Here is a 13,352-nt window from a genome sequence, read left to right on the forward strand (position 1 = left end):
TGGACATACACTCCCGATCATAAGTTTGGGGTCACCCAACCATATCTTAGCCAATTTATAACCGATTTTCGATCTTTAAAGGTCATTTGAAAGGTGTTGACTGAAATTTAGTTTGTATGTAGCTGGCTGCGGTGAACTCATGGTCTTCCTTGTCTTGCTCTCCGGTATATTCTGAGTCCAAGGCCAACAGCTCTACTTCCTGCTTGCGAGCATATTGGCTCCGTTGTCACATGTTACTGAGAATATTTGATTTATTCCAACTGTTCACAACGTCCAATATTTTACTCTTTAAAAACCAGGCCGTTTGACATTCTTTTATTTCCAGCATTCCTATAAACAAAAACAGTTGATATCCAATAGATTAAAACATTATAAATGTTAAATTAACCCAATGTGCAAATCACTACTTTGTCGTTGATTGAGTATTGTAAATGTATGCCCAGTACATGGCGGTTGTGTCTAGAGTCTGAGTGAATTTTGAGCGTGATGAGCCGATCTTTCATTTCTGCTGCTATAGCCTCATGAATCCTGCCTTCAATTTCCTTGAACATAGCCTTCATATTTGTTGGATTCATTGTTACGCCAACAGCTTATACCAAAGGATCAAGGAGTTGCTTAAATCCTTCTCATTGCAAACATGCCAGGGGCATGTTGTGGTACGAAATCAGATTCACCAATGAATCCATAAACAATAATTTGTCAATTGGCACAGGACGCTTTTTAAGAAACTCGCTGCTTCTTTGCCGGTGTTTCCTCTTCCTTGGTTAACTCGTTCAACACAGCCAAATCATGATGAAACTTGAGTATATTTGCACGCAGTTCCTGGATCAATGGCACATGAAGTCTTTGCTCCATCTCCATGAAGCCTTTCGCAATATCGGCGAGAGTCACTTTATTTTCACTACGCTTTTTACGTTTAGTTCCTACAATTTTATCAGCTGTTGATACAGATGTCGACGGGTATTGATTTTCCATATTAATTCGGATGTTGTTTACAAAATTACGCAGAGAACCACTGTTGGCACTGATAACATTCAACGAATATTTTTACTGCACTTCTTCAACGAGTGGAATGCGAATGAACTTTGGAACCAAATGTAATTGATAAGCGTTAAAATGCTTGAATGAACACGGACGCAGCGAAAGCGAACGGACGAACGATTATGAATACGTACGTACAAAACGAAAGCTTTTCTTTATTCCTACACCTCTGTTTATACTCATTCGTATGCAGGAAACGATTGTGTGTGTACACTAGGGTGTTTCATTTTGAAAAAAGTGATGAATTTTTGATAGGCCACCCTCCAGTTCGATTCATAGCCCCAAAATATGAACCTGTGCAAAAAATGGTAAAGATTGATGAAGGTTTAGAGGTCGCGCCAATGATTTGGATTTTGTATGGAGATTTTGGTGAATTAGTATGGGAAATTATTGATTTTCGTTTACATTGCTCTAACTTTGGTTGTAGTTGTCCAAACGTTGAAAAAAAAAAAAATATGTGGTTGTCATGACAATGATCAACAAGCCTGTTGTTGTTGCGATGAAATTGGCGTTGTTGCCTTGTACATATTCATCTGTCAATTTACCCTATTTTGCCATTTTTTCACATTTTTATAATTCTTGATACGCTGCAAAACTGAGCGTAGCAACTGTAGGCTTTTTGTTTATTGCCATAGCAATAACATACTAAATTTTTTCGACATTTGGACAAGTAGAAGCAAAGTTATAGCGATATAAGCGATTTTTTAAATTCTTCCATAGTAATTCCCATACAAATTTCAAATCATTGGCGCGACCTCTAAACCTTCATCAATCTTTACCAATTTTTGCACAGGTTCATATTTTGGGGCTATGAATCGAACTGGAGGGTGGCCCATCAGAAATTCATCACTTTTTTCAGAATGAAGCACCCTAGTGTACACGAATGAATGTGCTTTTGCCTTCGGCATTCGATTTAGGTTTTCTAATATTTGAGGCACTGGTGTTGACGTGATACTCGCTTTGTTGGAAGCCGATAATGGGATGTTGGATAAAATGGTTGGGTTTTCAGCAAGGTTCGTTTTGGCAAACGGTACGCTGAACTGCAGTGATGGGTTCGAGCGAAAAAAAAAATGTGTCTAACGAATCGTGAATGTGGAGGGAATTGCTCATTAAGCAAAATGGTTGCCCGAAAGCCACCGAGCCCCTCATATCACATCACACCACACATGATCGAGTTGAAACACGACGTCGGGACCCCTTACACCAGAACAAACCACGGCGATCTACAATCTCTCAGATCCGGAGACATGACGAAAAAGCACTTATTACTTCACTAAGTTCTACCATAGAGGTAACTCTAAGACTAGAATGTCCCGAAGAATCGTGCTCAACTTTTTGGCTCAACTCTGGTACTCTCTTCGGTCCCAAGTTAATCGGTGCACCCCTCGAATCATAGGAAAATCCACGAACCCCTCATTTTATCTGTCAAACTTTCATTTCGAATCAAAACAAACATAGTGTAGTTGTAGAAATTTGTCTAGAATGGGGTACGTCAATCGATTTGCTTGGGACCAATAGGCTAGTCAAGTAGTGAGCCAATTATAATCGTTAGTTTCCACCGGTTGGTTCTACTTTTACGCGAAGTTTATTATTTCGGTTAGGTATTTACGTAAGATGGGAACAGAATTGAATATTTTTCGTTGATTTGAATATTTTGCAATTACATCTTATAAGTCTAATGTTGCGAATCAAAATGGGACAAGCTCAACTTAAATTTGATCTACAAATGAACTTTGTTGAACATGCTTTCTGGAATTCTGAATTATATTTCAAAATGAGTAAAAGCTAAACTCACCGAATAAATCAGGCACGATTGAGGCCATCTCGCCGGGAGCAAGCGGACATCAATAACAATGATGAAAAGTTTTCAGTGGACCCATACATATTGAATCCACAGTGCGAAACCTTTGCACTCAATTGATTCAGAAATGACAGAAAACTACCCGTAACCCGTACAACATATACAACATTTAAACATTCTGCACAAGGCAACCCAATGTCATGGAGAACATATCCGGCAATGCAAATCCGTCGTCTCCCCGAAATTGCCAGTGCTCACAAACAAAGACGAGTTTAACGTCACGAAAGCGACCGCACTACCGAAACTGCTCTCCACGACTCTGAAGGCAAACGGGTCTTGAATCATCCTCCACGTTAATCACCGCTAACATTAATAATTACTTCAAAAATATAAGTAAAGGACTTGGAAGTAGTTTAAGTTTTGCGGGTTTGGCCACGAATTCGCTTATATAGAGGACTTCAAGCTTCTTGGTTATTCTGGATTTACAATTGTCTAAAACCTCAAACCTCAAACCAAAAAAATCGGTTTACATAGTTTATGATTAGTCTGTTATTGAACTTTTCGGAGTGGAAAAAGTAAGAGGTTGTATCCAAGACACGACCGCAGATTTGATGTAGGATTGCGAAAGGTAATTTTGATGTCACAGCAAAAGTATAGTAAATATTAAATTGATTTCTTAACTCGTTATCAGTGCAAAAGTTCGATAGGTTGAAATTCGGATGCAATTTGAGAGTTCTGTTTGAGAGGTGCTCTGTCGATGTCCATGTAGTACAAACCAATCCTGAACGATATGTCTTGGATACAAGCTCTTACTCTTTAGTTAACTCTTTATCAGTCATTTGTGGTCCTGAAAAGGACCGATGGGTTGGAAACTTGGAAGCCTGTTTAGAAAAATACTGTGGAAATTTGTCCTCGATGTTCTTGGAGATGATAGCCGTGTGGAAATGAAATATGTATAAGGGAAAACACATCTATCACAGAATCTGAGCCTACCGGACGGTACCTATGTACGTTTATGCTTTTTAATGCAAATTTTAAGCCTCAACTTTTAAAAGAAGCAAGATTTTTTTTTGCATAATTCTCTTAATGCTTTTTAATGCAAATTTTAAGCCTCAACTAAAACGGCGAAGGTGGTGTAGTGGTGAGCGTGATTACCTCTCACCCCAGCAGGCCTGGGTTCAATCCCAGTCGGCGCCGCCGGGATATTCTGAGGCATAACATCTCTGATCACGCCTTCCTTCGGATGGGAAGTAAAGCCGTTGGTCCCCGGTTCATGAGTTGATGGGTCGATAGGTAGGGTCCAGGTGTGGGAGCTGCCTTCCTGGCACGTCGGTAGCATTGGTGCTCAGCACGGAAACCAGATCGACGGAAAAAACAAACCAAAAGGAGGTAAGCCTCAACTTTTAAAAGAACCAAGATTTTTTTTGCATAATTCTCTTAATAGGAGAGGCTTAAAATTTGCATCAAAAGGCATAAAGATAGGTACGGTCTGGTATGCTCAGTGCTTGCTATCAATATTCGGCGACTGTATTAGGGAAACCACTTTTCCCAACACGGAAACACCTCGTTTTCTGATGTCAAAATTACGCATTTTCGTGCACAAAACGCACAGAACTTTTGGTTTATTTAATAGATAATAAAAAAAAGCAAAAATTGATTGGAGAAATTTCTTGCTAAAATTTTTCCAATGGCGAGATATTCGCGATCAATCATATAAATTCGAGATTTTTTTTTTTTGATTTTTCTAGCGTCCTGGAGCAAACCTTACAACATGTTTCTGGTTATTTGACATGGTCAAATCGGCGTTTGGTTGCTGGGTACATTATCAAAGAGCTTTGGGGGTGATGTGGCTGGCAGCAAGGCGAGCGAACGTTCATTGAAAATTAACTCTTAAACAACAATAATTTATCCTGATGGTTGAGTAATGCTGAGCTATTATGGTATTCCAAACGGATGAGGCTAACGAGTTGTATGTTGTTTGGAACGAGGGTGACACGCTCGGCATACATGGCCCACAGCGGCTCACGACGAGCAACTGAATCCGATCAGCGGTTGAGAGCAGCCTTGATATCTAGTTGCTTGATGGGAGCCTTTCCTTGTGTACTGGAGAACACCATTCTCCACCGCGTGTGGTGAGGTTGAATGAACAGCGTTCCGTGAGACCGGATGGAGTTCAATTTTGAAATCTGTGTTAGGGAAAGCGCTTTTTGCAGGCAATCGGTGACCATTCTATTATTATAGCAACATTATTAATAGTGACATTTTGAAGAATGATAAATCCATAATTTTAACAGATTCGTAGAAAAAAATCATATCGATTTGCGTAAATCAGACCACTTTCTTAACATATGGGACAAATCAAGCTGAACATTGCATTAGATCCTAAGTTACATTGACAGATTCTCTTCGTCGACTTTCTCTTTGTATCCTCACGGCCGTGTAATGACATTCCCTGGTATTTTCAGCACACAGATCGACAAAGAAGCTTTTATCTAGAATCTATTACAACAAACACAAAAGGAACTGCACCATATGAAAAATTCATGTAAATTTCTGCGAAATATAGTGCACATAATATTAACGCTAGATTTGGTATAAATTTACGCGATATTACGTGTAATTTTAAGTGCAATATCGCATAAATTAGCAATATTGTATGCAAACTTGTAAACGATTTCGCTGTTTATGCCAAGTTTAGCTCAAATTTAAACGAAGGGAGATTATACGCGATAGTTAAAATTCAGAATTTTTTCTGTGTGGTTATGTGCTCTTGTTATCAACGAAAGAGAAAGTCGACGAACAGAACCGATCAATGCCCAGACAACCAGAATGCACGTATATTCAGAATTGTTTTCGTGATATACAAACATATATACAAACAAACAATTCGTATAGAATGCAAATAAATGGCTTATACCTACAAAAGTGAAGGTCAAATACGTGCATATTTTAATTTAATTTTAAACGAGTTGATTTAACATCATATACGATTTAATCTGTAATAACAAATTCATTTTGAAAAGTCTTACGATGTAATCCGATTTAATTTGTGATACAGTACGACGGAAAAATGAGTCATCGCATATAGGTCGGAAATTTGCATTCTATACGATTTAACTTAAACATAATGCGAGGTATGCCATTCTTATATGCGATTTTGACTTAAACTGTAGCAATTTACGATACTCTCTGTACATTGTTATACGACTTCTGGTTGTCTGGGTGTTACTTAGGATCTAATGCAATATTCAGCTTGAAATCTCAGCAATGCTGCCCGGTCATACTTCTACGTCGTCGGTTCGGCCGAATATTCACGCTGTGAAGGTTATGCTGTGGTTTTGGTGGACCCAGGTTGGTGTTATTTATTATGAGCTGTTGAAACCAAACGAAACCATCACTGGGGAACGGTATCGAACTCAAAACGGCCACAATACGAGCAGAATCACGAAAAATGGATTCTACAGCATGACAACGCTTGATATCGACCTGTTAAAACCTACTTGGAAACGCTCAAATAGGAAGTTCTACCCCACCCGCCATATTCTCCAGATATTTCACCGTCCGATTATTACTTGTTCCGTTCGATGGCACATGTGGTCTGGCTGATTAGCAGTTCCGCTCATATGAAGACATCACAAAATGGCTTGATTCGTGGATAGCATCAAAAGACGAACACTTCTACCGTCACGGTATTTAAGCTCTGCCAGAAATATGGACAACATTTGTAGCTAGCGATGAGCAATACTTTGATTCATTTGTAAACTTTTTTTTACATTTTCATAAATTTTTATTTACAATTTACATTTTCATAAAAAAATAGCGAGAACTTAGTTGCGCACCTAAAAGTTTTTGAAAATATTGAATACGACCGATGATATTTTGAAAAATTTAATGATATGCATTTGCAAACATACCCAAGTTGTCTTTCTTCCATCAAATAGGGAAAGTATGCGAATTAACACACTACCCAACAAATAGTTTCAACTGTATACTAGCATACATAGGCAAAAATTAGCTGTATAAGCTAATTTTTGCATGTATATGCTAATCTGCAGCTAAAATTGTTAGTTGGGTAGTGCTCCTCTAATTGACCTAAAAAAAGTTCAACTTAGGCATGCAGATCATCATTGAGACTAACATCATGTAAAATAAATTATGTGTTTAATTAAAAAAATGAGTTTTTTTGGAGGACCGTTAATGCCATAACTGGAATACTTACTCTATTAACTGAGTCAAGTAAATCGTCCACACGTGATGGTAAAGCAAACTCCACAATGACGTTATATCTGCTAATTATTAAACCAAGCACCTACTAACTTGAAGTAAATTTCCGAACTACTGACTTTCTCTGTGGCACCTCCTACCGTCCCAGAGGGCTTTTGAATGAATCGAACATGTAGCTTGCAATGAGTGCCATCAGCGATGAGTAGTAGGTGATTAATGTGATTATCGAGAAGAGCTGTCCAAATCCGACACCTTCCAGTGAGAAAACATCAGCTATTGTGTTAAGACTTACTATTTCTACTTATGTGCATAACCATTAGAACCAGATTTTAGTAACCAAGAAGAGTCCCGAGAAGAAACCAATCGAAAGTGTGTCCAGACTTACTTATAATACAATTCGGCCGAAGAACTCATCTGAACTATGGTCGAGTTGGAAACTATCGAGCCGTTCATGGGCCTCTGAAGGGTGCTGTTTCCCGAAGGGATACAGTGAGCGGTCCAACTCGCGTCACAGGTAGCCCACGGAAGGATCTTTTGAAACGACGCAAACAGATACTTCAGCATGGTGGCCATCAGTGAGACGTAGTAGTGATCCATTGAAAATTAACAAAGTGTTCAATTTAACAGATTCGTAGCAAAATTCCTGATCGATTGGCTTGTTTGAAATTAAAATCCATCCGCTATTGACAGAGTTAAATGTGGTCAAAACCTGACCACTTTTCGTAATGCGGTCAATTTTGGTGTTTTGAAATCAAACCCCCAATATGTTGCCGAAAGACGTAATCCTACGTCAAAAAATCACGTTGTTATATTCTTTTGATTGGAACTGTTTATGTTCCTAAAAAAAAAACAATTGTGCTGAAATTTCTTAAATTCTTGGATCGTGATGTAAATTTAAGCATTTCAACAGGTTCGTCTTGTCTTATTGTGTGCATAGGGTTAATCTCAGCAGCCCATTTTTTTAACAAACAAACAATAGCATCCAAAATTAGCCGTAAGTACCGTTCATGTACCATATTATATATCAAAATGAACAACCCGATGGGGCCCTCTCAACATTCGAGCTCATACGTTTTTTTTTTCATTCTAGAAAGTTATTTAACCCATTAACGCCCAGTGATCTATTTATAAAAAAAGCATTTTTTTTTGTTTTATCATGTCTTAACAGAAATTGGGAACGTAAATTATGTTTTCAATATCACTAGAAAGATCCTTGAAATATCCCTAACATATTGTTTTCAAATAATGTGAGAATAATCCTTAGGTTTCTCCTGGAAAAATCGCACATTGTCCGGAGGTCACACGAATTTGGGCGTTAACGGATTAAATGATAAACCAAGTGTATAATGCTGGTATTCATTTCGTATTTTAATTATTAGAATGTGATCAATCCCCTCTAGAGATTCCCTAGGCAAGCAATAGCACAACACCCAGAAGAAAGCAAAGTCTCATGTCATCTCAAAAAGGGTCAAAGAGTCGTTCAAGAACGCACTTCTCATTGCAAGTGCTAAGTCAAATCCAATTGTCGACGAGCCGAGTCTTGATTCCACTCATCAACATCAGGACGCACTGCTGTTCGCTGTCCAACGTTGTGAAACAGATCAATCAATCGGAGATTAGTCGTTCAAATTCCAGTTCCAATCATATCTCCCGGTGCTGGCCTGTGCACTGGAAAAACATGTCCGTCTATCACTAATTGATGCTTTCTCTTGCTTTGCTCTCGCCTTCGGGATTCCTCTAGAGACGAAGGATTTTAATTGGCTCACCACACACAAAATACGACGACGACGACGACGACGATGACGACAACGGAGCATCATTTTCTAATTTAAAATTTTCTCTCCTTTCCAGAACGCGCATTTCCGCCATCACCGTATAGCTAGGAGCGTAAGCTCTTAGCCCTGGACACTTGCAAGAATCCGAACCCTTCCACAGGAGGATAAGAAACCGTCCCGCACTGACACAAACACATGATGATAGTGAAACTTAGCATACGGCAAAAAACGGCCACGCTAGCATGTATCACAGCTGTGGCCTGTTCGTTGTCATTAGCGATAGGACAACGGCTCATCCCACAATCGCTGCTGTCCGCCTTGGTCATGTATCTGCTGACCGGTGATAGGCCTACGACGTTGTTCGCGTTCTTCCGAACGCTGCCAAGAGATTTCAAGTAAGTGCCCAGCTACTAAAACAGCCTGTAAAGTTTCAAATCCTCGCAATGCACATTGGGAAATTTGTCTTGTCTGGGTTATCGCCACTTTCTTCTGGACGCTTCTTGTTCGCGGATTGTATGATTACGGCACATAATTCTGCCCTCGAATCGGGTAATTCACCGGCCGTTCTAGAACAGACCCGGTTAGTATCAATAAAAAACCATATTGCTCCCAGTCACATGTCATGTTGATGTGGAAACTGCTATGTATGTTAGGTATCCGGTGGACGAGCGGCGGTGGCGGCGGCGGCATGGTGATGCACGGACCAGCAGTGAGACAATTGCAAATTGCAGCGAACGAGTGTGTGGCATATCATCAAAACATATCACACGATACGACACCCGATATGATCTCGTGTTGCCGGTGCAGACTTTGGAACGACAAACTGCTGCCGCCACCGACCTTCCCCGTATTCTCCTATCCCTACAGATAGTATAGCAATCATACCCTCTCATGACATATGGAAAACTCTGTACTCACTGAGTCGTAAATGATGTGCTGCTACACATATAGGCGTCAATATCATTTCGTCGAGTGAGATTCACTTGATTTGGGGTAGAGAGGCTAGCAAACTGATTCTGGAGCAACAACTGATAGTAGTAAGTCGAGAACTAGCAAAGACATTCGCGTGTACTATTCTAAATTTTTGATTTGACAAAGGTGGATGCACATACCTACATACATACATTCGGCGAGTCTAGAGCAACGTAGCCACTTTAAAGAGTTAGTTAGGGATAATTCCACTTATGCCACATGCGGCTGTTTCATGGCGGTATTATGCGTGTTTCACGCTTCATCGTCGTCGTTGTCGTCTATACAACAAGCTGCATTATCACATTCAGATGAATAGCGTTGTGGGATGATGGAAATGTTTTTGAACTTGAACTGTAGCCGTGTCGGGTTTGGGAAGTGCACCTGACCTTGAAATATTCCAAGTACCATTTCTGGATTTAAGAGGGTTCTGTAGACCATGATTTAAACTAGTAGTTAAAGGGTGTCCCTGATCAAATCGCATCACGGAAAAAACGCTGTAGAAAATTACCCATTGGGTAGAAGTAGTTTAGAGTGTATTGTTTACACCGTATTTTATAAAGCAACTGTATATATAAAGCAACGTCGCGAATTGATTTTGCGCAAGCACTTGGAAAATTCCCAACTCTCTCATCGGGAAACAACTCGGAATCGTGCAGTCCACGGTGAGTCGTGTGATTAAACGTTACTACGAAAGTCTGAGCATCGAACAAAAGGAGAAATACGGTCAGAATGGATGTTCTATTAGTGATCAGGATCACAAGCGTGTCGTGAAAGCGTTTAAGCGGAATCCCAATGCTTCTGTCAGGGATGTGGCCAAAAAGTTGAATCTGTCCAAGCCTTTCGTTCAGAGAGCCAAGGACCGGAAGGGACTGCATACGTACTAAGTGCAGAAGGCTCCAAATCGTGACCAACGGTGGGAAAGTCAAGGGCCCGGAAACTGTACACCCAGATGATGACGAAGCCTCATTGTCTCATCATGGATGATGAGACTTACGTCAAGGCGGACTTCCGGCAGCTTCCGGGGCTACTGTTTTTCACCGCCCAGCACAAGTTTGATGTTCCGGCGGAAAGTTTGCCAAGAAATAAATGATTTGGCAAGCGATCTGTTCATGTGGTAAACGGAGTGCGCCGTTCGTGACTACCGGGACTGTAAAGGAGTGTCTAAGAAGCGTCTGCTTCCTCTGCTGAAGCAACACGAGGGCCCTACGATCTCCTGGCCAGATCTTGCTTCGTGCCACTATTCAAATGTTGTCCTGGAGTAGTACGAAGCCAACAGGGTCACTTTCGTACCCAAGGACATGAACGCTCCCAACGCACCGGAACTAAGGGTAATCGAAAAATACTGGGCTATTATGAAGCAGGCACTAAGGAAGCACCCCAAGGAGGTCAAATCGGAGGAAGACATGAAGAAAAAGTGGGTTTCCGTACAGAAGAAGCTGCAGCCAGATGTTGTACAGAACCTAATGAGTGGAGTTAAGCGTACGATTATGGTATTGAAGTTGAATAAAATAAATATGCCAAAAGCTTACTGATTATTTGTTAAATTTTATTGTCTGAAAGTTTGAAAAGGTGATCGATCCGACTAGGTAATTTTCTACAGCGTTTTTTTCCGTGATGTAATTTGATGTGGGACACCCTTTACATACATTTAAAATAATATAAAAAAAAATCATTTGGTTTACCCCTAGTGAAGATAAACAAATACATTGGTAGCCTTTTTGGCCACAAAGGCGCTTCCATCGCTGAAAATTCGTTTCACATTTAAATATTAGATAAAACGAATACTACAGCATGTTAAATCACACGCTTAATCATGTATCCTGAGCAGTGCATCCAAATACATAAAGCAACCAACGATACAGACAAAACGGTTGCTACGACTACCATGACAAACTCGCTCTGTAACATAGCTCAATCGAAGTGGTAGAAGGCAGGATTACTTCCACTCACTTGCTATAAAAAAAAAGTTTTTTAGAATTATGAAATCATGAGACGGTATAGTGATAATTAGTACTTGTAAGTTACAAGAAGAAGAAGTGAAGTGTGTGTTTGACACATAAAATCTGTCAATATTGCTTTCAGTGCGTCACAATCAGCGATTTTATGACTCGTGAGTGCTCACTCTGAGTGAACGCTCACGAATCATAAGATCGCTTATTGTGACGCTCTGGAAGCGAAATTGACAGGTTTTATGAGCCAAACACATAATTTGCACCCTCTTCTCGATACATACAAGTACAACATATCATTATATCATCTAATGATTGCATAATTTCGAAAAATATGTTTTTATAGCAAGTGAGTGGAAGCAACCCTGGTAGAAGGATATTGATATATTGCTTGCCTGCTTTGTTGCAATATACACCGATAAGACAATCATAACAAAAAAAATCACATTAACACACGTGTATCATCTTCGGCTTTACTTCGTTAAGCAGCTTGCCAACAATTTGCACGTTTCCTTCTACCACCCCGAGCGAACTGTGTCGCACGGGCTGCTTGTCATGAAAAAAAGGAAGAAGATTATATCTAGAGTAACATTTGAAATGGGCCTATGCCCAAAACGTAAACAAACCAGGAAATGAATTTTAAATTTTTCCGCCACTATTCAATTCATATTTAAGAAAATTGAAGTATTTTAGGCATTTAAATTGTTCACAGTAATAAAAAAAACTGTATCTCAGTATACAACATCCAACATATGCGAAAAGCTTTCAAAAATATATGAAAATCGATAACAATTTAATTTCATAAATTAATAATACTTTTTGTGTATCTTTCAATGGATAGGCCCTTTTGTTAAGCTTGTCATCACAAATGGTATGCCCTTTGCTAAGCCTTTTCGCAACGTCAAATAAATTCAAAACATCATCAGCCCTGCCTCAACCAGTAGGGCCTTGCTTTGGTTTGAACATGTTCAATCATCGGCCCTTGTACGTCACTAGGCTTATCAATGAAATTAAATAAATGAATGGTTGGCCGTTTTAGGGTGCCTATTAATGAATCGAAAAATTTCGTTGATCGGTCGTTTCGAAAATCGGGTAATTTTTAATGATTTTTCTCCATTATGCGGAACTTTCCCACACGATCAGTAGCTATCAAGCGGAGCTAAAGAATAGTATCAAAACCCGATTTGTTTACGTTTTGGACATATGCCCATTTCAAATGTTATTCGAGATATCATTATTGCTTTCCACTTCTGACATAGCGTTATCAGTCGGTTCGTTGATCGCTTGTCATTTTGTCGTTTGGAGATATTTTAGATTCCTTGATCCTGAGCACAAACTTCCATATGTTAAATACAATCTCTTCCGTTGATTCTTTTGACAAGATTGCATGAACGGTTTTAAAAATGGTATGGATATCACAGATATCAGTGCATCTTGTATGTAAGGGATGGTCCATTAATTATGTCACGCAAATTCGGCCCATTTTCAACCCCCCTCCCCCCTTTGTCACATTTTTTGTATGGACCTTAATTTTTTTTTGTATGGCTCGCCACAGTTTTCAAAACACCCCCCTCCCCCCTAAATGTGTGA

The 13,352-nt window shown here is 39.6% G+C and overlaps 2 protein-coding genes across 2 annotated transcripts in view; both read left to right on the plus strand.

Moving 5' to 3' along the window:
• LOC135697773 (uncharacterized) overlaps window positions 1-13,352 on the plus strand; it is a 125,497-nt gene that overhangs the window by 44,411 nt on the left and 67,734 nt on the right. The gene's annotated exons all lie outside the window — the stretch shown is intronic.
• Window positions 1-13,352, plus strand: part of Fatp3 (Fatty acid transport protein 3) — a 76,416-nt gene that overhangs the window by 29,382 nt on the left and 33,682 nt on the right. The window contains exon 2 of the mRNA XM_065217591.1: window positions 8,918-9,236. Within this exon, the coding sequence (XP_065073663.1) occupies window positions 9,037-9,236 (200 nt within the window). The 5' untranslated portion in view covers window positions 8,918-9,036. The remainder of the gene's footprint in view (window positions 1-8,917; window positions 9,237-13,352) is intronic.

This window comes from Ochlerotatus camptorhynchus, unplaced genomic scaffold, assembly GCF_037179485.1.
Source record: "Ochlerotatus camptorhynchus isolate MF236.1 unplaced genomic scaffold, CSIRO-AGI_Acam_v1.1 ptg000077l, whole genome shotgun sequence".
In the NCBI taxonomy this organism is placed as follows: Eukaryota; Metazoa; Arthropoda; class Insecta; order Diptera; family Culicidae; genus Ochlerotatus; species Ochlerotatus camptorhynchus.